Consider the following 27,403-nt stretch of genomic DNA (forward strand, 5'->3'; position numbering starts at 1 on the left):
CGAGCAGGGGCTACCTCTTCGTTGCGGTGCGCGGGCTTCTCATCGCGGTGGCTTCTCTTGTTGCAGAGCACAGGCTCTAGGTGCGCGGGCTTCAGTAGCTGTGACATGCGGGCTCTGTAGTTGTGGCTTGCAGGCTCTAGAGTGCAGGCTCAGTAGTTGTGGCATCCGGGCTTAGCTGCCCCACGGCATGTGGGATCTTCCCGGACCAGGGATGGAACCCGTGTCCCCTGCATTAGCAGGTGGATTCTTAACCACTGTGCCACCAGGGAAGTCCCTATCTGGATACTTTTAACTTTAGCACATTTCTCCTCAAATAAACATCATACACAGCAATAGAGGTGGTGTAACTATAAATCAATTTTAGCTGTGAGTAATCGTACAGACCAATGTGTTTTAATAAAACCCATGGCAAAGTTGAGAGTAAATATATTAGCTTTGAAAATCTGTTAGTAGAACAAAACCAAACACAAACCTATTCAAATTCAAGAAACCCAAATTCCATCCAGAGAGGAAGGGGGTTAAAGAAAGCTAGATTCCCCAGAGTTGTCTCCGTGGACAAAACATCCCTCTGGATGATTCACAGACTATAATAATAATTCGCTGCACATAGATTTTCTCCAAATAATCGTGACTAACTGCAGCTGTATTGCTTCCTTGGGAGACCTTTTCCTGCTGGACTGAACTCTAATTGTTTTTATTTATTAGACCATTTGTTAGGCCCCTGGTATAACTGTACACATCATTCGCAGTCTCTCCTCTCGAAAAACTTAAAGTTTTATTCATGAGGCTGTGGGTACGTGCTCACGGCCGTGTGGCTGTATTGAACTAAAATACAACTTTGTCTCAGTCCTCCACAGTGAGGTGGGGTGGAGGAAACAGGTCACCAAGAGTGAGAACAGCACCATCCAAAGAGATGCGTATCATGTTTTCTGTACAATCTGGTAAAATACTTAAGATGGCAGAGCAAATAAATTAATGTTGATAGAATAACTATCTGTAATTGTTTCTTTTTAATGTTTGGGAAGAAAGAAATCAATGGATTTCTTCCAAAATTAGTCCTCTAATTGAACAACGTTTTTCTTAATGTAACTGTAATTGAATATTTATCTAGAGGCAAATTGAGATCTTGTGCAGATGAACAAAACCAAGTATTCCTAGCCATCATGACACTCTTTTAATTTCATGTAATGCTGATGGACAGTACAAGTAAGTACAAATAAAGGAAGAAGACAGATTCATTTTAAAATGATCCATTCTATTATAGAGCCTTGAGGTTTTCTTTTTCTTACTTTTTTTTCCCCTTGGTCTTAAGGCAAGTCATGATTAGTTACCAAAGAATTACACAGCTATAATCAGGAACCAAAATTGTCTTTCCTAGTTGTTTTGCAATGTACAATATGCTAATAAGCTGTTCATTAAATTGGCATTTTCTATTTCATTTAAGAAAAAAGCCCTTTGTATTACCAACCTTTGACTATTTTCATAGAATGAGCTATAATCACACATTTGGCATAATTTACAGAGATTACAACAGCTTATTGCTTTGTAGCTTACCTCAGGGTGGGCAAAATTAGATCTAAGTTTTTGTACAGGACTGCTCCAAGAACAAAGACCGATGATTCATCTAATTCTAGAAAGAATAACATTTGAAAATATTAGCAAAACAGCAAGAAAAATACTATGTCTTATAAAACTTTAATCTCCTAATTACAAGGGGATTCCAGTATCTGCTGATGCAAAGCCAGGTTTAAGAAATGCCTTCTTAACCGTGCCAGGCAAGTGAGTCCACACACTGCATGCATTAATTGTAGCTCCAGAAGATGTATTTTCAGTGGTTTTGTGTCATGAAGTAACTTTCCTGCAGGCTGAGACAAGAAGCAGCTGTAGTTACGGCTAAGGAGTTTAAATTCCCTATGATATGGGGGAGAGCCAATTCTCTTTTGGAGCTCTCAGTTAAAATGTCAAAATTTCCAACATAAGAATTAAGATCACAATGTCACTATTGAAAAGGGCCATTAAATTTTAGAGGCTACTGAAGATGTTCTTAAAACTTAATTTTTTGTTAGATTTGTTTTTAGATACCAACTTTTTAAAAAAAAAAAGTGAGGCAGAAACAATTATTTTGCATGGAATGGAAAATCCAACACATTTCAATATCTAAACTTAAAATCTTAGGCCAAGTGCTTTACACTGGGATGAGACTGTCAACACTGAAATTTGACCCTGACAAGCTCAGGTCTATAATTTGCACTTGTATTTTTATTTTTATTTTTCATTTTAATAGAGCCTTTCCTCAAGTAAATTCAGATTTAAAGCCCAAATTAGGTTTTCTATAGTTACAAAATGAGTTTAGAGTCGTGATAGCAGACTGTTTCCCAAATTGCTTAATACATGGGAATTGATGCCAAGTGTATTATTAAACTGAACTTATAAATTTTTTGTTCGAGGCTTAAATTATTTCACATATTTACCTTTTGACGATACGGGGGTAAAGATGCTCTTTGGAATCACCACCCTGTCTTCTGAGTTTCTTGCCCAGTCAACCATGCCCTTCCGTCCTTTCATTGGGAAGTTGATGTCTGTTAGAACAGAGGCCGCGGGAAGCTTCTGAATGCTAGCCACTGTGAAAAAAGAAGTAATGATGTCAACTAAAATCTTTCAGTGCTATCAAAATTGATCAGATCAGATCTTGCAGTATATTAAAAATAAAATTTCTAATCCTCATTATATTTATCAGAGCTATAAAACATGCTAATTCCTTAAAATTAGAGGATATTCATTGGGGCTTCTGACTTTTCCTTATTAATTTAGTTTCTGTTGCTTTCAGCAGGGATCATACAGTGACGGTCAGTGGCTGGGTGGACACTCTCATGAGCATTGACATCTGCGGCCGTCCTGGTTGTTCATGGTTGGCCTCCATTCCAATTCTTGGAATCCCCTACTGTATTTTTGTTAAATACTTTGATTAACACACCCGATTCACAGACTGACATTTTCATTTAAATCTGAACTTTGTCTTCAGAACAAGTTTCCTGCACCTACCTCTAAACACTGTCTTTGGAACAAATATTTCCTGGATGAGATGGGGTGCCGTGAAGACATGCAAAACAAACCCATTGCTCTGGGAGACAGAACTGTCAGGATTCAAATAATGAAGCACTAAAAATGCCATAACCGCAGAGCCAATATAATATGCAGAAGTGTTCAGCGAATCGGACAGTAATAACCAATTCTTAAAATGCACACCTACAATTGACAATAATAAATGTATATATATGAATGGAGAATTCTGCCTTTACTCACAGTAAGTATTTTAATATATATTGAGAAAATTAATGAATAATATGTTTGGTAATGCCTGAATATATTTTTATTATATATATTATATATATACACACACATATACATCTATATATAACTACATATAACAAAACTATGATAGTAAACACTCAAGCACTTATTGAGTGCACACAGTTTCAATTAAGAAATGTAGTCTGTAGAGCTTTTACATGGGTCCATACTTGTTCCATATTAGAGTTTCAGGTGTTCCCTGGAAGATTTAAATGGAAATATGATGAGGAAACTCTAAAAGCTATCCCGATAAGAAAGGTGAAGTAAGAAACCATTAGACTCCTCATAAGTGGATTTCATTCAAAAGAAACTTGTAATTAAAACAAGTGAGGATGAAAATGAAGAATTTAACAATATTAGTTGTATAAATCTATTACCATACCACTGGCTCAGTTGCAAATTAAACTGGTTATGTATTACTATACTTTATTAAAGCTCTTTCAGGCAATTATACACATCCATTTTCAGCATAGGATAGAATTTCATTTGGCCTGTAATTTGACATAATAGGCTTAAAAAAGGATTTTGTAACTAAATGTTGAAGGAAAGAGGGTGCTGGGTAACTCATAAATTATCATGGATGTGAAAGGCTGTTTTTGGACAACATCTCTAATTCTTTAATTTCTTTAATAATTCAAACAATATAGTCTTGGTTGTCCAGAAATAACCCAGTTCATGTGTCCTAAAGGGTCCAAAGCCTCCAGTGCATACAGATGGACAGATCAGCACATTAGTAGCATGTTTTTTCTTAAGGGCCCTACAAGCTTTAGCCAATACGCAAAACTAAGTTCATCTACTTCCAAATTCCTTGACTCTAACTTTGGTTGTCTTTGTGTTTAGAGGAAATGTATTTCACCTCTCTGCTCTAAAAACCGATGAAAAGAAATTAAGGTTTTTCTGATTTCTGGTTTCTACTATAAAGGAAAACAAACAAGAGGTAAACTGTTGGATCTTGAGGTCTAATAATTCCTGTTTCTATATACATTGGATAGAGAACAAAAATAAATAAACAAACAAAAGGAATAAATAACATGGAGGAAGCTTATTGTGTACCAATGATATATCACTTTATCCTGAATAAATGCTGGTCTAATATCTTATTCTTAAAAATATAAAAATGAGATAATTATACATGCATGTCCCTCACATTATGAAATGCATTAATTCTTCATTTGGAGGTACATTGGGTATAAAATGATGACTATTTTTTAGATCGACTTTTGAGTCTAGACTAAAGGAATATAAAAATCAATTAGGATCACTAACTTCTGCAAGAAGTCCTTTAAGTTGCATAGCATTGAGCATCAAAAGGATATAAAAACAAACATGTATTCATTAATTTTAGTAGAAATGTAGTCCATAAAGTAAGATGGTATTCAATAACTACATTATGATAAAGGGATATGACTTCACAGACTGATAAGCTTCAAATCTAGCCTTCAAATGATCAGTATACATGTTCTTTAAAATATGCAGTATTTAAAACTGTACATCTTTACCTTAAACCTATTTAGAAAGATGCCTAAGGTGACACTGTGGTTCTTCATGACCCTGCAGTGATTAATTAACATGAAAACTATTTCCATACAGCAAAAATGATTTAAAGATGATTTTTATTTTCTCCTTCTTTCAATCCCTGTACCAGACACTTGGACCAATCCTCAATTCCTTCCCTTCTTCACTGAAGTTCTCCAAACCCCTCAGGTAAAATTTAGATGCAGTTAGTCTTTAGGTAACTAGGGAGCTCAAAAGAGGTAAGATTAAAAATGAATACCTTACATATAACCAGAGAAAACCATAATTCAAAAAGATACATGCACCCCAATGTTCATAGCAGCACTATTCACAATAGCCAAGACATGGAAGCAACCTAAATGTCCATCAACAGATGAATGGATAAAGGGGATGTGGTACATATATACAATGGAATATTACTCAGCCATAAAAAAGGAACAAAATCATGTCATTTGCAGCAACATGGATGGACCTAGAGATTATCATACTAAGTGAAGTAAGTCAGACAGAGAAAGAAAAATAGCTTATGATATCATTTCTATGTAGAATCTAAAAAAGTGATACAAATGAACTTATTTACAAAACAGAAATAGACTCACAGACATAGAAAGCAAACTGATGGTTACCAAAGAGGAAGGGGTGAGGGAGGGATAAACTAGGAAGTTGAGATGAACATATACACACTACTACATATAAAATAGTAACTAACGAGGACCTACTACATAGCACAGGGAACTAAACTCAATATATTGTAATAACCTATAAGGAAAAGAATCTGAAAAAGATACAACATTATAAATCAACTATACTTCAATTAAAAAAGAAGAATGCCTTAAAGTATGTCTAGAGTACATATGTGTCTAGTGCTGCCAAAGGACATGAGTGCAAAGCATGAGGGCACAATCTACGTACTTTGCTTCTGTAACAATTGCTGCATTAAAACCAATCATTGTGGGTATTTAGATGATAGAGCATCTTTCCTCAAAAATTGAGAAAACATCTTTCTTACAGAAGATTAAAGTGGTTAAAAAAAAATCTCAAAGGACACAATGTCCCTGAACAAATAGGCACATCTTGAATGCTCCAAGAACTACCCTAAATTCACTGTATCGTGTTTTAATTACAACTCTAGATTTGATTTCTTATGCAATAAAAATAGGTGACTCAACATGGATAAACCTTGGAACAAACCCAGCTGACTTTCAGTTTGCATTTTTAATGCTTTCGTTTTGCATTGGGATATGCAACATAAAATCCTCTGACAGCATCATATCTGTTATTGGCCAAGCTCTCAAAGGAGTGAGGTTCGGTATAGATTTTTGCTCATCAGAAAGCATAAGGGAATTTTTGCAAATGGGTCGAAAAGCGCATGAGCTGTTCTTTCGTTTTTGTTTTTTGTAACCACTGAGCTCTCCTTTGGTTCATCAAAGCACGTGGTGCTTCTAACCTGTTCCTGAGGAAAATCATGAGGTTTTAGCCCTTTGTCCCTATCAATTGAGGTCCTGGACGATGGCGACTCTTGTCCTTTTCATCCTTGTAATGTGAATGGCCCACTACAGTTGAATCAGTTGCATCATGAACAAGAAAATAAGGGATAAATTAGGAGTTTGGGGTTAACATATACACACTGCTATATATAAAAAAATGATAATCAATGATAATCAACAAGGACCACAGGGAACTCTACTCAATATTCTGTAATAACCTATAAGGGAAAAGAATCTGAAAAAGAATACATAAGTATATATATCACTGAATCACTTTGCTGTACACCTGAAACTAACACAACATTGAAATGAACTATACTTCAATTTAAAAAAGACATAATGAGAAAAAATATGGCATCTGGAAGGAAAATGCTAGAGTGAAAGTGTATGGTAAATGGTGTAGGAAACAGCAGAATGGGCAAATGAGGGCCATCAGAGAGGAAGGTGGCAGTTTACCAGAGTGGGGTAAATGTGGACTCTGGATCTAGGCCCTGGATTCAAATCCTGGGTAGTTTAGGCTAACTATGTGGTTTGGGGGTTTTTTTTTGCGGTACGCGGGCCTCTCCCTGTCGTGGCCTCTCCCGTTGCGGAGCACAGGCTCCGGACGCGCAGGCTCAGCGGCCATGGCTCATGGGCTTAGTTGCTCTGCGGCATGTGGGATCCTCCCGGACCAGGGCACGAACCCGTGTTTCCTGCATCGGCAGGCGGATTCTCAACCACTGCGCCACCGGGGAAGCCCCAAAGGCATGTTTCTTATTTCTACTCTTGACCTTTTGGCCAGACTTCAGTGCTCTCTACGGAGGATCTCCTCAGCTTCTTCTCAGGTCACTCCTACTCCCCAATAGGTAATCCTGCTGACACACATGTTTACATGATAACATGGTACATCCCCAGGCAGACACACCACCCTTGTTCAAGATGAACTCTCTCAACCAAGGACGGGCAAACTACAACCTACAGTCCAGATCTGTCCTACCAGCTATTTGTGGATGGCCTGCAAGCTAAAAGTGATTTTCACATTTTTAAGTGGTTGAAAAACATCAAAAGAAGAATTGTATTTCTTGGCATGTGAATATTAAATAAAATTCAAATCTCAGTGTCCACAAATAAAGCTTTATTGGAACACAGACACACCATTCATTCACATGAAGCCTAGGGCTGCTTTTAAGCAACAAGAGCTGAGTTTAACAGTTACAGCAGAGACTGTAACAAACCCTGAAACATTTACTATCTGGCCCTTTACAGAAAAAGTTTGCCTACCCCTGTTGCAGACATATATCAGAGAAGCTATTTTTAAATATTACAATCTTTCTTTAAAGAGAAATACATTCTAAATTATCTTACTTTCTGCACTTTTTCTGTTAACTATTGCATGTTCTTTCTGAAGGCCTTTTTCTTTCTATACTATGTAAAATTTAATGAGGGAAATTTAACCTGATTATACCAATTTTCTTTCAGGTTTTAAAAAGGGTATGTCACATAAATTTTCACCTTCTCTACACAAGTTGTTCATGATTTCATTCCTCACATAAATACAAAACAAAATGTGATATACAAATCAATTTTGCATGTATACCTGAACGGTAAAACCAAATCAATAAAGAAAATGCTTTAGGGGCTTCCCTGGGGGCGCAGTGGTTGAGAATCCGCCTGCCGATGCAGGGGACACGGGTTCGTGCCCCGGTCCGGGAAGATCCCACATGCCATGGAGCGGCTGGGCCTGTGAGCCATGGCCGCTGGGCCTGCGCATCCGGAGCCTGTGCTCCGCAACAGGAGAGGCCACAACAGTGAGAGGCCCGCATACCCCCGCCCCCCCCAAAAAAGAAAAGAAAATGCTTTAGGAAGTAAATTCTCCCTCTTCTCCCAACCAGTGAAATGAAGAACAGTATTCCTGTCCTTCCTTCCTAGAGCAAGGACCTTTAGATGATAATAAACCAAGTAAAAACAAATGAGAGTGTTTGTGTATGCAGCATCATGTGTGTGTGTGTGTGTGTGATGTATTGTTTTGATATCTATGGGTATTCAAACCTTACCAGAGGAGTGAGGCAGGAACCTGTGAGAAGTCAAGCACCCACGCAGTCAGGAAACAAAACCGAAGTCAACCATCCCAGGGCTTCCCGAGAGAGTGAACATCCATCCCCAGAAGAGTACTAGCAATGCCAAGTGCTACAACTTGACAAGAGAACGATCACTGTGGACTCAAGAGTTCTGTCTGGAAATGCATTCATCCAGCAAACTTCTATTGAGCCCTGCGAGTGTTGCAAGCAGGGTCTTACCGCTGAGGACCTAGCAAGTGAGCAAGAGACACATAGTCTTTGCCCTTCACGAGCTAGCAGTCTAGTGGGGGAATGCACACAGTTCGTTAGTGAAGAAACAATTCAGATGATTCAAGGTTGTGACAGGTGGCATGAAAGAAATAACTGATGAGATGGCGCGTGGTCAGTCGGCCAAGAAAGGCCTCTCTGAAGAGGGAGAATGTGGGCTGTGGTTTGACAGCTGAGTATAAGTTAGGGGAAGAAAAAAGAGCCTGTGCATACCCAGAGCCTGGCAAAGGGCTGTGATGTTCCAGATGTATCAGAGTAGCAGTGTCTGGGTATGAGGTGAGGGAACTTACTGTGCCCTAGAAAAAGAGTAACGTTTTTAATAGAGCGTGAAGGTTTAGGGAGAGAAGCAGTCAAGCAAAGGGCTGGAAATGATACTTTAGGCTAAGTGATTTGAGATCTGGAGCATGGTCAAATTTAGAACTTAGAGATGTAAACTGGTTGTCTTCTAATTAGAAGTCATGTAAACAACGAGGTCCTATTGTAGGGCACAGATAACTATATTCAGTATCCTGGGATAAACCACGATGGAAAAGAATATGGAAAAAGTTGTATACAGGGCTTCCCTGGTGGCGCAGTGGTTGAGAGTCCGCCTGCCGATGCAGGGGACGCGGGTTTGTGCCCCGGTCCGGGAGGATCCCACGTGCCGCGGAGCGGCTGGGCCTGTGGGCCATGGCCGCTGAGCCTGCGCGTCCAGAGCCTGTGCTCCGCGGCGGGAGAGGCCACAGCAGTGAGAGGCCCGCGTACCACAAAAAAAAAAAAAAAAAAAAAAGTTGTATACATATACTGAGCCACGTGTCTGTACAGCAGAAATTAACACAACATTGTAAATCAATTATACATGAATAAAATAATTTTTTTAAAAAAAGAAAGAATAGGGATTCCCTGGTGGCGCAGTGGTTGAGAGTTCGCCTGCCGATGCGGGGGACGCGGGTTCGTGCCCCGGTCCGGGAGGATCCCACGTGCCGCGGAGGGGCTGGGCCCGTGAGCCGTGGCCGCTGCGCCTGCGCGTCCGGAGCCTGTGCTCCGCAACGGGAGAGGCCACAGCGGTGAGAGGTCCGCATACCGCAAAAAAAAAAAAAAAAAAAAAAAGAAAGAATAGTTGATAATGTGGACATGGATAAGTTCCCCCAAAAGACAGAATATAATAGACAGATTTATTCATTCAACAAATATCAATTGAGTACCTTTCACATGCCAAGCACAGTTCTGGGCACTGGAAAAACACCAGTGAACAAAACAGTTAAAGTCCCTGCCCTCCTGGGACCAGCATGGTATCTGGGGAGAGACAGGGGACAAACAAACGGAACTAGATCGAATGTCAGTAACAGTAAATGATCTGCTAGAGAACGATGAGTGGGGTAGGGGACCTTTACTAAATAGTGGAAGCTGTTTTGGTCGGCTGACCTCCATGCAGGCACCTGAAGAAGAGACATGGTGAGCTGTGCAGACGTCAAGAAGATGACAGAAAAGAGGCTGAGAAGTGTAGTTTAGGAGAGATTCACTTTTAGAGGGTAGAGAGAAATAATCAGGGAAAGACACCAAGAATAAATGGAGAGAGAAAAAGATAAACCACAATAGTAAACTAACTGTGAAACAGAAAGATGTATTTTAATAATGCCAGCGTGGCTTTACAAGAAGTCAAAGGCTTTATAAAGATTATGGAAAAGGGCCACTGGTTTAGAAAAAGGAAAACCATACTCTAAAATTAGGTTCTGGCCATGCTCTGCTGCAGAGTTGGTAAACGTCCTATAAAGGGCCAAAAAGTAAATATTTTCAGCTTTGAGGGCCACCGGGTCTGATAGGAGGACCTGGAAGCCGCCCCAGACAATTCATACCTGAATGGTCATGCAAGAAAACGTGGTATTTAATCACAGAAGAACAATTATCTGACGTGACCAATATTGTGGTTCTCTAGTTCAACAAACGTTTTGGGGAGCAAAATTCTTGATTTCCAGCCACCAAAGCACTTCTCCATCTTCCTAGAAGATGCCACCAGGTACTCAGATGTTTGAACCAAAAACGCAAGGGTTGCCCTGGTTTTCCTGCATCTCCTACAACCATCCATCAACACCATGCGTCTTCCCTCTGTCTCCTTTCCAGATCCCTCTGGAAGCCTCCAGTATCTCTCACCTGAGCTAATTCAAGGGCCGCCTGACTGGCTTCCTTGAGTCCACTCTTGTTCCCTCAAGTTCTTCTCTCAGAAACCAGAGTTAACTTTTAAACATGTAAATCACACCATGTTGTTCTCTCACTTGAAATACTTCAGTTGCCCATCAGTGCTTTTAGAGTGAACTCCAGATCCACACGAGGGCCTCCCAGGCTCCGCATGGCTGGCACCGGCCTGTCTGTGAGTCACGGCCAAACGGCTGTCCTGCTGGCTGCCCCTGGTCTTTCCTCTCCAACACAGGGCTCTTGCTCTCCAACTAGAATATTCTTTTCTACTCTTATCCTCGAGTGTCTGCCAAATTGTGTTTTCCTTAGCTTGGTCTATCTGAACCGCCCAATCTAAAGAAGTTCAGCTCCCTCATTTCTCTCTATGATATCACCTGTTTATTTTCTTTATGGCTCTATATTCATAGGTAAATATTATCCAGCTTTATGTTGATTTATTGTCAGCCTCACACACTGGACTATAAGCTCCAAAAGTAAAGGAATTTTCCCTATTTACTTATATGTACTAGGGTCCTAACATCTAGTAGGTTTGACACAGCTCCTTGTAACTTTTTATAATGAATGAGGTTTTCCAAAGGCTCACTAGCAAGCACTGGGGTTTAATGTGATATCTTTGGGCCCTGAAGACAAAGACACTTGGTTTTCCAATTACTTTGTGATCTTTGGCAAGTCATTTAATTGCATTTTACTTTGACCATCTGTAAAAAGTCAATAGCCTTTCATGAGGATTAAGCCAAAGACACCTCATTTCTTATACACAGTAAGACATGACATATGCCAATTTCCTTTTATCCTTCACCTCAACCATTCTCCGCCTTGTATAAAACACCATGGAAGATCCAAAATTTAAAAAGAAAAAACACCTTACATAGAAAGAAACTACAACCTGGTGAGACACCTGTTTCACACAAATATCTTCAGTATGGGCCGAATGGGTATAAGAACCCTTCTTCTGAACTCCAAACCTGTCTACTTCAACTCTTCAATGGTATGTCTCCAGGCATCTCCAGTGTAGCATCTCTGGAGCTTAACTCTTGATTTCCACCCATTCTTCATCAAAATAGTCTTTCCCTTAGCAGCCTTTTCCATCTCTAACAGGGTACCTCCACCTACCCTTTTCTCAGGACACTAAACAGTAAGTTATCCTCCATATTCACCTGCCAGAAGCTCATTCATGACTGTGGTCACTGTTTCTCTTCCAAAACATAACTCAAACTTGGCTCCTTATCTCCTCCTTGATGCCCCCCCCCAAGAGTCCACCAAGACGTGGAAGCAATCTAAATATCCATCGACAGAGGAATGGATAAAGAAGATGCGGTACATATATATACAATGGAATACTACTCAGCCATAAAAAAGAATGAAATAATGCCATTTGCAGCAATATGGATGGACCTAGAGAGGATCATACTAGATGAAGTAAGTTAGACAGACAAATATCGTAGGATGTCACTCATACATGGAATCTAAAAACGATACGAATGAACTTATTAACAAAACAGAAACAGACTTGCAGATATTGAAAACAAACTTATGGTTACCAAAGTGGAAACATGGTGGGGAGGGATAAATCATGAGCTTGGGATGAACACACACACTACTCTATACAAGACAGCTAACCAGCAACAACAAAAAAAGAATGACTGTTGGTAGGGAAGTGAATACAGGAGCTCTATATCTGTGAACATCGTTTCCTTCCCCTCAAGCTCAGAAAACAGCTTTGGTCTTTGGATCATAAAACCAAACAACCCAAAACAATCCCCAAATAACAATCACTCTTCCTCACTACACACATGCGTGCACACACACATAAAAACACACACTCTAAGACTGAGCCCTCTATTTCACTACAATAATTTATATGTCATCTAAAAGGGCACACAAACCAATTATAATTTTGCTTTGTCTATGTAGTCTAAATTGTACTGCTCAATAATATGCTTACTCTGCTGTTAAGAAATTAATATTTTAGAAGTAAACATTATATATTTCTAATCTACTAGGATACTTTTTGAAATATTATGGATTCTTGGAATAAATTTTAAAGATGATGAGGTTATTCTCTTTAGTAAAAACATTATTACATTTTAGGGAAGCCAAAGAAAAAACTGAAGGAGTTAGGGAAAGTTAAAAGAGAGGGCTTCCCTGGTGGCGCAGTGGTTGCGAGTCCGCCTGCCGATGCAGGGGACGCGGGTTCGTGCCCCGGTCCGGGAAGATCCCACGTGCCGCGGAGCGGGCCACGGCCGCCGAGCCTGCGTGTCCGGGGCCTGTGCTCCGCAACGGGAGAGGCCCGCATACCGCAAAAAAAAAAAAAAGAGAATTAATCAGGCAATGAGTTGGGGGAGAGCAAAAGGAGACTGCCTAGAAAAAAGGAGAGAGAAATTAAGGCTCTCAAATAATGAAGACAAGATTCTTCAAAAGGAGGAAGGTTCGTACTTCAAAAAGTAATAAAGTAGCCAAATGGATATTGAAGTTGACCATTAAAACGTTTTGTAGTGGAAAAGGAAACGTTGCAGTATCTTCGTCCCAACTATATCCGCCTGTATTCCTATTGCACTTTAGAGCCCTTTTAATAATTTCAGCGTGTCAAGCTTTATTTGATATCAGAATATATATTTGGATATATGAACTTTTATCCAATGTAAATCATTCCTGTATGAATTGTTCAGTCCCTACGACTATAACATCCTATTTTGTAGCTATCAGCTGCAACTTGAATAAAATTACTGTCCAGCATATAAGGTTATGTGGCCTTTACAGCCTGTTATTATTGGGTTTTCAATTCAGTTTAACTTTTGTTAAAAAGTATCTTCATTCTTTGATGTAACTTTAAAGGAAAAAACACCACTTTTCCCCTAAGCCCATAGTATGAATTTTAATGATATCTAAAAGAACTGCATTTCGGTTGAGAAATATTTTAGGACATATACATAAGGGCACACTCATTCATACCTGCTCTCTCGTATTCATATGCCACTGACAAAAACAGAAGATAAAATTAAAGAAAACACAGTAAACTAACCACAAACGTCATTAGTTACATTTCTAAAGTTAAACTTCTTCACATGAAAAATTTATGTGGGCAACAAACACAGAAAAATATTCTGGACTATGCAAAAGACATTATTTAAGGACAAAAGAGAACTAATTCATTTATGAATTCAGGAGGATTTAGCACTACAGAATTATTTAATGCATCTATTGAGACAGTTGATACAATTTTGCAGGTGATGGATTACGTGTTAAGGGGCAGAAACTATAAAATTAAAGCCGAAAAAAATTCTTCGGTATAAATCATTCAGGAGAGCTAGGATTTGACTAATGACAAATAAATTACATGGAAGAGAGGAGCTTCTTAAGATAGCAAAGTGCAAGTACCAATGAAATGTTTTGGGTCCATCTGTGTCATTACACTACAGAAGACAACTGCATAACAAACTATTTCCAAACAGACAGGCATGGCACCAGTGGTTTTCCAGATTTAGTTACAGTAACTACCTAGAAGTCTGGGATCCTGGCTGCTCTGTTAAATAAACAACAAGTGTACTATTGAGATAAAAAATAACAACAACAACCAAAAGCTTAGGGTCTTAAATTTAGGTAGCAACTTTGGAAGCTCCCTGGAAGAGCCGACTGTACATAAGGGGATGGAGTGACCTGACCAAAGTCACATGCCCTATCAGTAGCAGAGCCCATATCTGGCCCTACATTTGTCCACTACCAATTACCGAGGGCCTATTACATGCCAGATGATGTGTAGATCTTTAATCTTTACAATAACTCTTCAGGAAAGATATCATTACCTCTACTTTAGAAAGGAGCACACTGAGGGATTTAGAGATGAAATAACCTGCAGAAGGTCAGTTAGTTGTGATATAGCCAAGGTTTGCAGCCAGTCAGGCTCGGAAGCCAGCGTGTTTTCCTGGATACAGGACAGCATCCCTGCTTCCGCTGTGTTAAAGAGCATCAGTCTTTAACTTTAATCTGGGTCCGAGTTTTCTGTCAAATTCAGATGAGAACTTTTTTTTTTTTTTTTTTGAATTCAGTGAAGGAAACAATGGAGAAGAGGAACAATCTAGCACAGAATTCTTGGTCTAACCAAATAAAATAAGACATTTGAAAAGGTGAAACCATAAAAAGAAAAAAAATGAAAAAACAGTTAAAAGGGAATCAGTACTTCTTTTCTCTTCACTGGTTATTGTTGTAGAGGCAAACTGCTATTGCCATAGAGATAAGCTATTATTGCCATAGAGACAATTAAAATGGGACTGTATTTCATATTCACACAAACTCATGGCAACATCCTTCTAATACAGTTGAAGAGCAAAATTAGAAAGATGTCCTGCTGTGTGACAATGTTAGTGATTCCAAATCCTTATGGCATAAACCAATAGAGACCAGACATGTTATTTTACAACATTCAACTGTTGTGTTCAGTTGGCTTTAGGTGTTATGTTTCTAGTCTAGCCTGTAAGTGTGAGTCTATTAGATTCCGAAGGAACTGATTCAAAGAGAAGAATGAAGTCAGGCTGGGAAGAGTTATCCTTCCAGCATCTTTTAGAGGCAGTGTTTGCAGTGAACTAGGAAGCCATCCACTTTCCCACATGGCCCTGTGCTAATCCCACCTCTGAAAGTCTTTCCCTGATTAGAACCCTCCTCCTGATCCCCAGCCGATGAACTGAGGCAAAGCACTGATTCCTTTAGGCAAAGCTCTTCACAGCCTCCCGAGGGCACAAAAGTCACAGTAACTTCTCTTCAGAAACTCATGTTCTCTATAGAGAACAGTTAAAACTCAAATCCAAAATGTTTGTGGTTAGGACTAGGTGTCAATGCGTGTGAAACCCAAGAATTCTGTCTGCATTCTCACCAGAGATCTTAATTTTTGAAACTGTGGTTTTCTATCTCAGGACAGCTTCCACAATTCATGTCCCATACACCAAGATGTAGCCCTAAGACATACCTCTTCACCGTCTCTGTAACACACATTTCATCCTTTAGGCTTTAAACGCTTCTTCCTTAGATACGCACAGCTATGCTAGAAGTCAGCTTGTCCTCTGCTTTTCCTGTTCCTGTTTCTACGCTGCTGAGCATCTCACTTGACAGTGTATGTTGTACATTGCCTACTGAGGTTTGTGTGACCTCATTAGGTTTCTTCAGACCATGAGCATTTTCCCTGTAAATATAAAATCCAACAGAAATGATGGGTCTAGGCCAAAGATTTAGTCTTTACCTAGGCATCCTCCCTCAGATAGTTACTGAAGGGATGGAGAACGAATGGATGACAAATAAGTTCACAAAATTTTCACTGGCCAAGATATGTTATAAAAGATTCAGAAAAAAGCATCATTCAGGCATCTAAAGGTTAGGCCTCATTTTACTTTGATGTAGAAATACAGAATACATGAGTAAGATTTCCCTAGAGTCATATCAAAAGCTACAGTGAAGTTCTCTATATGACAGAAGTAGGTTAGCGTGTGGTTGGCTGAGCAAGATAATGAAACAAATCTTTAACTTTCAATTACTAAGATGCAAAGGGATAAAACTGCATCCACTCTGAACGGAAAGCACTGATGAGAACACATCGCGTGGTTGCCCTTAACGCTCTAGCAGCAAGGTTGTATTGCGAGTTTTTGTGAAAGCGTTAATTTGGGAAACACTCTATAATACAAGGGATGCTTTACCAAAGCTTTTCTTGGAAAGCCTGAGGAATAAAAGTAGAAACAAACAAATAAAAACATTTTCCTATGCATTGTACTCAAATGGCATTTCTGAAAAGAGTTTCTTAGAATAACAGTCCCTGTCTGATACTAAGGAATTTTCATTAAATGGATACTCAGATGATGTACACATAAGGTACTATAAGAATGGAGGCATGCCAAAGTAGCAACATGTAGACTCTCTATTCTTTCTTTTTTAATATATATTCTTTTTCATATTCTTTTCGGGCGGGGAGGGATGGATTGGGAGTTTGGGATTAGCAGATGTAAACTAGTATATATAGAATGGATAAACAACAAGGTCCTACTGTAGAGCACAGGGAACTATGTTCAACATCCTGTAATAAACCATAATGGAAAAGACTCTATTCTTTTTTTTTTTTTTTTTTTTTTTTTTTTTTTTTTTTGCGGTATGCGGGCCTCTCACTGTTGTGGCCTCTCCCGTTGCGGAGCACAGGCTCCGGACGCGCAGGCCCAGCGGCCATGGCTCACGGGCTTAGTTGCTCCGCGGCATGTGGGATCCTCCCGGACCAGGGCACGAACCCGTGTCTCCTGCATCGGCAGGCGGATTCTCAACCACTGCGCCACCAGGGAAGCCCAAAAAAGACTCTGTTCTTAACAGTAAATTAATCCAGGGTAAAGAACTAAAAACTATTCAAGATCCAGAGATCATGTGAGAGATTCACAGCAGAGCAGTAGTTTGGATTAGAGCTAGCAGTTGGCAGAGTACAAGGACACCAGAGGGAAAGTTTAGGGCATCTAGTTACTCAAAATGAGAAAGAACAGCTATTAACAATGTTTTCTAGTTCAAGTTTTTTCAGGGACAAGAAGTACTATTCAATAATGACTCCATGAATAATTGTGTCCTTAAGTAGGGTTGTATAAAGCAGATTAGATAGATAAACCTGGAACTATGTAACTATGTAACAATTATGTAACTATGTAACCATTATTATATGTAACTATTATGTAACTATTTTCACCCCAGTTACCTTCTAAAAGAACACAGACCTACTGTTAATTTGAAACACTATTACCTGATGAGAGTTTTCTATGTTGAGGCCCAGGGTTGTAATTATGTAAGTATTACTAGTAGAAATAACATTTTTTAAATTGGAGAGATAAAGGTTTGCAAAGACCTTTGCAAAGATCTTTGCAACTCAGATAATAAACTTTTATTTATTATTATTTTCCAAAAAACCTAAAAAACTACAAAATAGTTTAAGTAAGATGAAGCTGACAAGTTTATGGCTGGACTTAGTTGATCCATAAGTGTTCTTCCATTCTTGAGGTTCCAGGACTTTATAAATAGAAGAAAAAATACAAAAATGGTAGGAAAGGTAGAATTTATTTCACGTGTTAACTGGCAGCTCAATCTGTCAGCTTTCAAAAAGTCATTTTAATGAACAATTTCATTCTAGCTTTTGACCAAGGATTCAGAGGCTGTAATGATGACAGGATGCTCATGGCTTCAAAGGATAGAATTGCTTAAACTGCAAGAGCAAGGATTTGTGTTGGACTCAGGAACAAGACTACATAAAGAAGAAACAGCATGGTGACTATAATCGACAACTGTCTATTATATATTTGAAAGTTGCTAAGAGAGCAGATCTTAAAAATTCTCACCCAAGAAAAAAAAATTTTACCTATGTGTGGTGATGAACGTTAACTAAAGTGATTATGTTAATCATTTCACAATATATACATATATCAAATCATTATGTTGTATACCTAAAACTGATACAATGTTATATGTCAATTATATCTCGATGAAAATACTTTAAGGAAAAAATAAACCAAAGAGATTGCTTTGGATCCTGAGTTTTAGCGACGTTTAAATGGCCACCAAAGGAGATTTATGACATCTGTTTAGAGTATAGAGATTTGGAAATTAACCTGTCTTGTTTTTGTAGTTGGGTTCTTGGAGATGTAGTGGAAACATTTCCTTGACAATCTCTTTCTTGCACAACCTATTTCTAGCCATCAGTAAACTCGGTCCGACGTACCATTAAAATACCTCCAGCATCCGGCCTCTTCCCCCTATGTCCCCTGGCATCTGGTCCAAACCACAGAGCTCTCTCGCCTGCCCTATTGCCATAATTACCCTCCCGTCGCCCTGTATGCACTCAGACCCCCGACAGTCCACAGTCAGAATGGTCCTTTCAGGACATATACCAGATCCGGTTGCTTTTCTGCTCAAATCCTCGAGTGGTTTTGCATCTCGTTCAGAGACCTACAGTCAAACGCCCTCCGCAGTCTGGTTCTCACTCCCCTTCCACCTGTCACAGCCGGCCTCCTCCAGGCCTCTACGACGCCAAGCACTTGGACACATCATGGCCTTTGTGCTGGTTCCTCCTGATGGAGATAATCTGTCCCCACATGTCACCGTGCCTCATGATCTCAAGGCATCCAGGTATATACTCAACTAGCACTTATTCCTGACCATCCCCCCCTCCTCTCTCCCCTCTCTGTCCCCCTTCTCGATGACTTGTCTTCACATCACTTAGAACCATTGGGCATGTCAGAAGGTGCTTGACTGACATCTGTCCCTGCCGCAGAACACAGGTTCCATGAGAGCAAGAGCTTCATTCGATTTGTTCACAGAGAAATCCCCAGAACCTAAAACAGAACCCGGCCCCCTCTTAAAGCCAATTAAATCCATGCGTTATTACCAAACTACTACACAGACACTAGGGAGCATCTAAATGGGGTTCTCCGTTGGGTGGAAGGGAGCCCATCATATCCCCGTAAGGAGTATGTCTTTCCTACCACTAAAAGAGTCTGGTATGGCCCTTTCTCAGCAGCCTCCCCTGAGCGCTTCACCCCAACCATTTGGAATAACTGTATCATAGAAAATGCAATGAGATATAATTCCTATTAAATGAGAAATAATCAAAGAACTCAATGTTGCATATTATTCCAAGCCATAGTTTTAAAATGCTGCTTGAACTATTTATTTTCTCAAGGGAACCAATGTTAGTATCAGTATACTACTGATACATAACCAGTATTAGTAATGATACTAATGATATCATTAGTATCATTTAAAAAAACCAAACAAACAGGTATTTTTAGTTTGTTCTTTCTGACCTACAGAAATACACACCATTTGCTTCACAAGTCTAGCAAGAAAAAGTGTAGTGAGCCAGTCAGAGGAGGTAACATCTGACACTTCCAGACTCAAGTCTAGCTGACTGAACCAATGTCAGGTGCTACAGATAAACAACAACAACAAAAAGATGTTAAATTGTGTATTTTTCAGGCTCGGTGTCAACTCACTACAGGCATCTTTTTTCCAAAGAAAGGAAGTTTCAACAAGTGATGGAGGTGTATGAACCACAAAATGAAGCAGTGATGGAAAGGGAAATAGGCCTAAAAAGAGAAGCCACTTTATTATTTTTATTATTACATCATCAGATTGAAGACGGGTTTCTCAATTGAAGAACAAGATATTCTCTAAAGGAATGATTAAATTTACCAGTGAGTGTAAGAAATAACATAGGTTTGATGTTGCTGAGACAGCATTGTGGAGAGAAAGGAGATGTCAAAATTGCATTATGCCATTCTTAAGATTGAATTTGGATTCGATTTCAGAAAACACCAAGTATGAATGTTCATTCTGAAAAGCCCAGCATTTCATATTTCTAAACCAAGAATAGACAGTGATATTTAGCTTGGCAGAGAAAAATGTCTTAACATTAATGTTTTCAAGGCACTGGCCTTATTGGATTACTAGAGAAAACTTGAAACTATACTTTCCAGAATATTCTATTTCTAAGGGTGTATATAGGGGTGACTTCTGAAATTCCCTACAGCCAATAACTTTAATATTCTGTATTATGAGACTTTCTTAACTTAACAATATTCCTTTTTTATCTGATATTGCCAACTTTGAAGAGTTCCTAAGGAACTGTTGTGAGATAGTGTTAAGTGGATGTAGCAACATTGATCTGTGCAAACTAAATCCTTAGAGATAATTGTATCAAAATGTTACAGGTAAATCCACTGAAACCACCTAAAGAGCTTGGAAATTTAGATCTTGTTCATTGTGTCTGCCCTTTTCCTGGAGAACTCTTATGTTTTACCACCAGCAATCACATAGATTTTTCTTAACTCCACTACTCTGAAAGTTTTTAGCAATTGATATTAACTACAGTATTATTCTGAAATGTTCTCTCTTTCCTATTAATTACATGCCACTGATTTTCTGCTTCCCTGCTCTAGAACCCCTTATAGAACATTGAGTTCTTTTTCAGAGGGGAATTTCAGGAAAGTGATGAGAGAAGAATGGGGCTGAAAAGAACTGAAGAGAAAATGTTTGGAGAGAAAGTGTAGAAAGTCAGTTTAAACACTCTTCAAGAAATATTCTTGTTGAAGAAAACTAACTTGAACTCGCATTAAATAATATTAAGATATAGTCCCCCTGACCTAATCGATAATAAATATTTTTAAAATATATTGAAAAATTCACATTTTTCACTGAAAAAGATCACTTGCCTGTACAGCATATTTAGAACATGTAGAATACAACTCTATGATAAATTGAAGCATATTGAAAATTTAAGTCTCTCTGTAGCACATCAATTTTTCATATTCATTCATTTGTTGAGTAATTATATAAGCTACTTAGTAGTGTTTACTAAGTGCTCACTAAATTTTATTCATTATAATTTATCATGTGTCCATTCTGAATGTCATATTCATATGTGATATGAAAAATATTCAGTTACTTTATAAATGCATTGGCTTGGTTAACATCTTTGTTCATAGAATACTTTTTTCCAAGGCTTGTGTTAATAAATGTTTGAGGTCATAAGTCGTTTGAGAAATTGATCAATGCTATGGACCTGTTCCCTCCAGCAATGAACATGCTCACATTTACACCAACACGCTCATAGTTAGCACATAAGAGCATTTCAGTCATCAAAAGCTGATACAGGTAGCGACACACACTTTTCAGATAAAAGAAGCTTCAGAACTTTTCATTTGAATTATTTTGGAAGAAAATCTTTCCAAGACATGTCACTCATTTTCCTGCCATCTTCATCAGATTACAGAAACTTTTATCTTGATGAATAAGGCTGTTCCCACCATATGGGCTCTACTCTGCCAGGTTCTTTCAGAACTTCTTTTTCTTTATTGTTTCAGGTATTCTATCTGCTATGTATGTGATTCTAACAGCACCATCTTTGCTTCCAACCCTTTCTATCAAAACCAGGAACCAGAAAACAGAAAGCCTCAAACTATTTAAAGTTGAAATAAAATAAGCTATCTGCAAGGTTCTAAGACTCTCTTATTAAATTGTATGGTCTTTCTTTTATTTGTGGTTATTCAACTCTGCCTCTTTCTTCAAGAGCTTATCTATATTCCAGAAAAGTGAGGTGCTGTGCATACAGGCTTTATAAGAAAAATTCGTGGTCTCTATAAGACATGATGATCTTCTGAAGTTCTTTAAGGAGTCTTTTTTTTAAATTTAATTTTATTTATTTTTTTTATACAGCAGGTTCTTATTAGTTATCTATTTTATACATATTAGTGTGTACATGTCAATCCCAATCTCCTAGTTCATCACATCACCACCCACCCCCGTCGTTAAGGAGTCTTATTCCATCCCACTGAAAAAAAAAAAAAGGACATTATCAATAAACAAACTTTCTTAGTTACTTAGTCTCTATTTATCACTAACATGCTCTGTGTATGTGTGTCTGCGAGCCTGCAAGCATGTGTGTGTGTGTGTGTGTGTGTGTGTGTGTGTGTGTGTGTGTGTATTAATGCTCGATGTTGGATAATTAATATTTGGACTTAGGACATAAAACAAATGCCAACTCACACAGTTGACAAGTTGTCACTGCAAATTATTCTCTCTGTGCGTCCTTGTCCAAAAACATTGGACATATCCGACACAACACTATAGCCATGCTTTACATATACTAGTATCAAATTGGATAACATGAAGAATGTGAGTAGTAAGTGATTATTATTTATATTACCCAATGTGATATGAGTGGATTGCGACGGTTAATTCTACGCGTCAAAGTGACTGGGGAAGGCATGCCCAGATGGCCGGTTGAACCGCACTTCTGGGTGTGTCTGTGAGGGTATTTCGGGAAGAGACTAGCATTTGAATCAGTAGACTGAGCAAAGCTCTCCCTCACCAATGCAGGTGGGCACTGTCCCATCCATTGGGGGCCTGAAGAGAACAGAACGTCAGAGGAAGGGTGAATATGCTCTCTGCTTATGCTGGACATCCATCTTCTTCTGCCCTTGGACATCAGCGCTCCTGATTCTTAGGTCTCTGAATTCAAAGTGGGGCTTAACACCATTGGCTTTCCTGGTTCTCAAGCCTTTGGGTTTGGACTAGAATGACACCATCAGCTTTCTGGGCCTCCAGCTTGCACAGAACGGACCTTGGAACTTCTCAGCTGCTGAAATTGCATGAAGCAATCTCCCCAAGTAAATCTATTTCTATGTACCTACAGATATGCTATGGGTTCTGCTTCTCTGGAGAACTCTGACTAATGTATGGATAGACTTTGGGAAATTCTTAAATATTATTGAGAACAACCTTCTTCTGGTCATCAAACAACAGTCAGTCAGTCCCTGGGCTAGTATTTGGAGAAACCAAAATAAATAAACTCTCTTTTGGGTGCTGTAATAATGTTCGGGATACTTATTCACAGAATATATAACCTTTTCTTGTATGGATAATCAGTGAAGTGATCAGAAGGCCAAACAATCACACTGTCCTTACACAAGACTGAAGACAATATAGGACAATATTGGTTTTATTTGCAGCATTAAATTGCTTTGTCACTATGCTTAATATACTTCTTAAAGTTCAGTGATGATAAAGGAAGTAGGCAAACCTAGGCAAAGCATAATTTTAACACAAAAAAAAACACAAAAATACAATTTTGGTAAGTCAAGAGAAAGATAAAGAGTAATAAAGATTTGCAATTTATGGATATTTATGGAATTTTTGTCGTAAATCATACTAGTACTATAGGGCATTTGGTATGCTCTTATTCAAAGAGCCTACTTTAAGTTCAAATTTAAGTTACTAGACTCTAAGATCGGTTTTGGTTTTTAAAGTTTTTTCCAAACACATTCTGAACAAGTGCCATGTTTTGATCTGATAATACGTTTAATTTAGCCATGTGTTTTAGAATTAGGTGCTAACATTAACAAAAATCAAGAAAACAACATCTCTTTGCTTTTCCCTCCTCTGTTTTTCTTGTAAATTACTATTGTCCAATCTGGCATAGCAGGCTTCCTGGTTCCTTCCTCCCGAAAAAAGTCATAGGCCCTTAGAAGAGTGATTCCATCTTGAATGACCAGTGTCCCCAGAATCTCTCTAGGGTTTTCCTTCCATGTGCCCCAAACTCATGGTCCAACATGCTACCCACTTTTTCCACGGATTTTACCTTTCCTCTCTTTGCCCAGCCACTTTTGGAATGGACGTTTAATTTGGATTTTCTCTGATTTCTGAATTCATCCTTCAATAAAGATACTATTTTCGGGCACTTCTTCTTCTCATTGCCCATAGCAAGGACAGCTCCCTTCATTCCTGAAGCAGCGCAAGCTGCCGGACATCTACTCTCAGGAAAAGTCTGTGCCCTCCACCACCTCTGGAAAGTGGATTAAGCCATAGCTCTAACTCATAAGGCCTCAAGCTGCATGAAGATGGCATGTGGGCATGGAACCACCTGCAGACCTTTGAGGTCTCCATTAACACAGGTTCTCTTCAACTGAAGAATATTACTGGTAGTTAGCTATTACCAGTTACACGTTGAGGTCACCCTGGCAGAATATATCTCAGAGTCAAATGAGTCGCTATAGGATTAAAGGACCTTCCGAAGAAATCAAGTATAAAATGAACCACCAAAGCTGTAATGATAAAAATGTTACGTTCTGTACCATGTGAACTCCCCTAGTTAATCCCTCCACGAAGTTAGGTCTCTTCCTGATCTAGAAACTAAAACTTAAACATCCTTTGAATAAGAATGTGAGGTAAGATATTGATTTAAACACATCTTTATCTACAGTTAGTAGTCTTTATGTGACGATTGCTAAAACATGAAAATGAAAGAAAATCTGAGTCATAGTAACATCACAAGACGAAGCTGTAAAGAAATAAAACTGTAAACCTGTATCAACTCAATGCATATACCATTTAGGAAGAATATTTCTTTGTTCTTGCAGTTTTTTTAACTACAAAGAGAAATGTGCCATTTGGTTAACATAATTGCTGTTGGCTGAATGTACAATAATTGTAGCACTGTAAGAGGCCGTGTGGATTTTGCTTCTCTGTGTAATTCCTCCCTATAAGAGACAATGTTATAAACAGCTAAGGGAAGAAAGATGTTTTCACTTTATGTGTGCTAACATTAACAGAATCCACTACAGAGACCCGAGAGACGCACCGTGACCTGGAAGTTACTCAAGAAAACTTAGGCAGCAGCAGCATTGTGACAATGACCCCTAAAGGTCTCTGAAGTGTCCCACCCTTACGGAGATTCAGCACTTCTTTGGGACCCCTAGCAAGAAAGTGACTTAGCATCTTCATGAACAGTGTTTGCGAGACCATGAAGGCTTATTTTTTATATAATCACATAGTATATACTATATATTTTCAACATGAGATTGGAAAGCAATAAACATTTACTATATACGTGTACAGGTAAATACAAGTAGGCTTAAATAAATGTATACAGATACACTCAGATGCATGTGAATGTCTGTGTGTAGGTATGTGTCTATAGTGCATATGTGGTTGGCCCATTGAAAAATCAGACACCAAACATCCACAATACATTACTCACGTAGACTCAAAGATATGAACAATGGGTACCACACTTAGAAATGTATGACTCAGATACTTGCAAATTTTTTTTAAAAATTCAGTCAGATTTTGGGAAAACATCCTATTTCTTACCTACATTTCCAGTCATTAAGTATGAATTCTGAAAGTCCATCATCCCCATTCCAACAATGTGTATAAAGTCTTCAATCACCTGCATTAACTCTATTGAGCCCGGATAAATCTACAAAAATAAGCAAAGGTTAGATGGAATTTTAAAAATCTATATAATAGAATATATAACTGGACTTTAAAAAAGACACAATGAGATCATAAATGAGCTCTGATTTCTTTGAAGACATTTCTCCAACTAGCAGCAGCCGTATTTTTTTTTTTACTTTTAAAAATTATTTTTAATCATTTTATTTTATTTATTAATTTATTTTTTAACCCATAACAGTTGTATATTTTTTGAACTAACAGTTGAGAATGACATCAAATGTCAGACAGCAAGAACTCTGGAGGTGATATGATGCCATGATTAATCCTTCATAAATCCAAGAAAACTCAAAATATCTAACAGATTGTACACTTAGAAGTAGCATGTCTTTACTTTTGATGGGTTCCTTTCCTCACTTAAATATAACATAGAACAAACACTGAAATTTGGGGGCTTTTTACATTTTTTTTACTTAGCATCTGTACGATGAACCCTGAGAGAAAAAATAATTATTATTGCCATCATGAATATTTACAGACTAGTAATTTCACTGCAAAATAACTATCTTGGGAGAGACATTTATTTCTAATCATTGTATTAGCTGCTGTATGAATAATAGCATTGGCAATACTTGCAGATCATAAAACAGCTCTAGTATAGGTGTTCCACATGTACATATGTAAGACACGGCCAACACCATCCACCTCATACACTGCAAACAGATGAGTGTTTGCTTAAAGATGACCTGATTCTGGCAATAGCTCATAGTGAGTGGAATGTGAGGTCCATTTGAAAAGACAGATGAATTTTAGCATGTGTAACCCATCATGCTGACAAAGTCAGCCTGTGTTACATAACCAGATTAAAGCAGAAAGTCTTTTGAAGTTACATTCATTGCTTTTAGCCATTCAGCAACACTGCAGCTTCAAGCCATGAAAAATTTAAGTGGATTAGAGAATCTTAATGGCTTTGTATTTGCAAAGGCTTGTGCGAAGGGGGAGAGACACTCTGATTAGCAGAAAGATACGTGGGGCAGGGTGGCCAGCAGGCACAGTGTGTATATTTTACAGGAGCTTGTGGCCGCACCCAATCAAAAATCAGACACCTCGAATGCATCATATATTTACTCACATATGGTTGAAGACATGAACAATGGTTATTACAGCTAGAAACGTATGGCATAGATAGTTGTAATTTTTTTTTTTAATTTCAGGAAGATTTGGGGACAAATGCTATTTCTTACCTATTCCATTGCAGAAATGTGTGTGAAATATCCTCCCCATTCCAAAATGTGTGTGAAATTTCCATCAGTTCCAAACTTCCTGCTCCTACCGTATTTTTTCTTCTATTTTTGCGTAGGTGTGTGTGTCTATGAGTATGTGTAGTGTGTGGGTAAATACAAATTAAAAAGAAGAGGCTTAATCCTCCCTGTTGAAAATAGAGAAGAGACTCCCTCCCTAACCCCTTGCTCCCCTCCGTTAAGAGCATTTACTTTAGAAAACTTGTAATGGTTAAATTCTTTCTCTGTCTCTTTGAAATGTATGTAAACCTTTTTGAAAGTTAAATAGCCTCTTCCCAGCTTGAAGACCCAGGGATGTCTCTCCTGTGGAAAGTAATCATCCAGCTTGCTGTGCAGTGGGAGGGGCGGTGGGAGGGTTAGACCCTGACTTAAGCGGGTGCCTAGCTCTGAGTTGCAAAACTGCCCGCAGTCATTAAGATATCAGAGCTCATTTTTCCTTTGGATAAAGCCAATTAACTAACAAGATGGTCACCCCAATTACCCAGTGCATTTAGGATGAACTACCTAAAGTCCTCTA

General features: G+C 38.6%; 1 protein-coding gene across 2 annotated transcripts in view; it reads right to left on the minus strand.

The window, feature by feature from the left end:
* The window catches only part of ADGRB3 (adhesion G protein-coupled receptor B3), a 781,830-nt gene that overhangs the window by 366,627 nt on the left and 387,800 nt on the right, over positions 1-27,403 (minus strand). For both annotated transcript variants that reach the window (XM_059083264.2, XM_067011391.1), the window contains exons 12-14: positions 25,502-25,610; positions 2,472-2,621; positions 1,555-1,630 (exon numbers count right to left, since the gene is read on the minus strand). In XM_059083264.2, the coding sequence (XP_058939247.1) occupies positions 1,555-1,630; positions 2,472-2,621; positions 25,502-25,610 (335 nt within the window). The remainder of the gene's footprint in view (positions 1-1,554; positions 1,631-2,471; positions 2,622-25,501; positions 25,611-27,403) is intronic.

The sequence above is a fragment of the Kogia breviceps genome, chromosome 13 (assembly GCF_026419965.1).
Source record: "Kogia breviceps isolate mKogBre1 chromosome 13, mKogBre1 haplotype 1, whole genome shotgun sequence".
Classification (NCBI taxonomy): Eukaryota; Metazoa; Chordata; class Mammalia; order Artiodactyla; family Physeteridae; genus Kogia; species Kogia breviceps.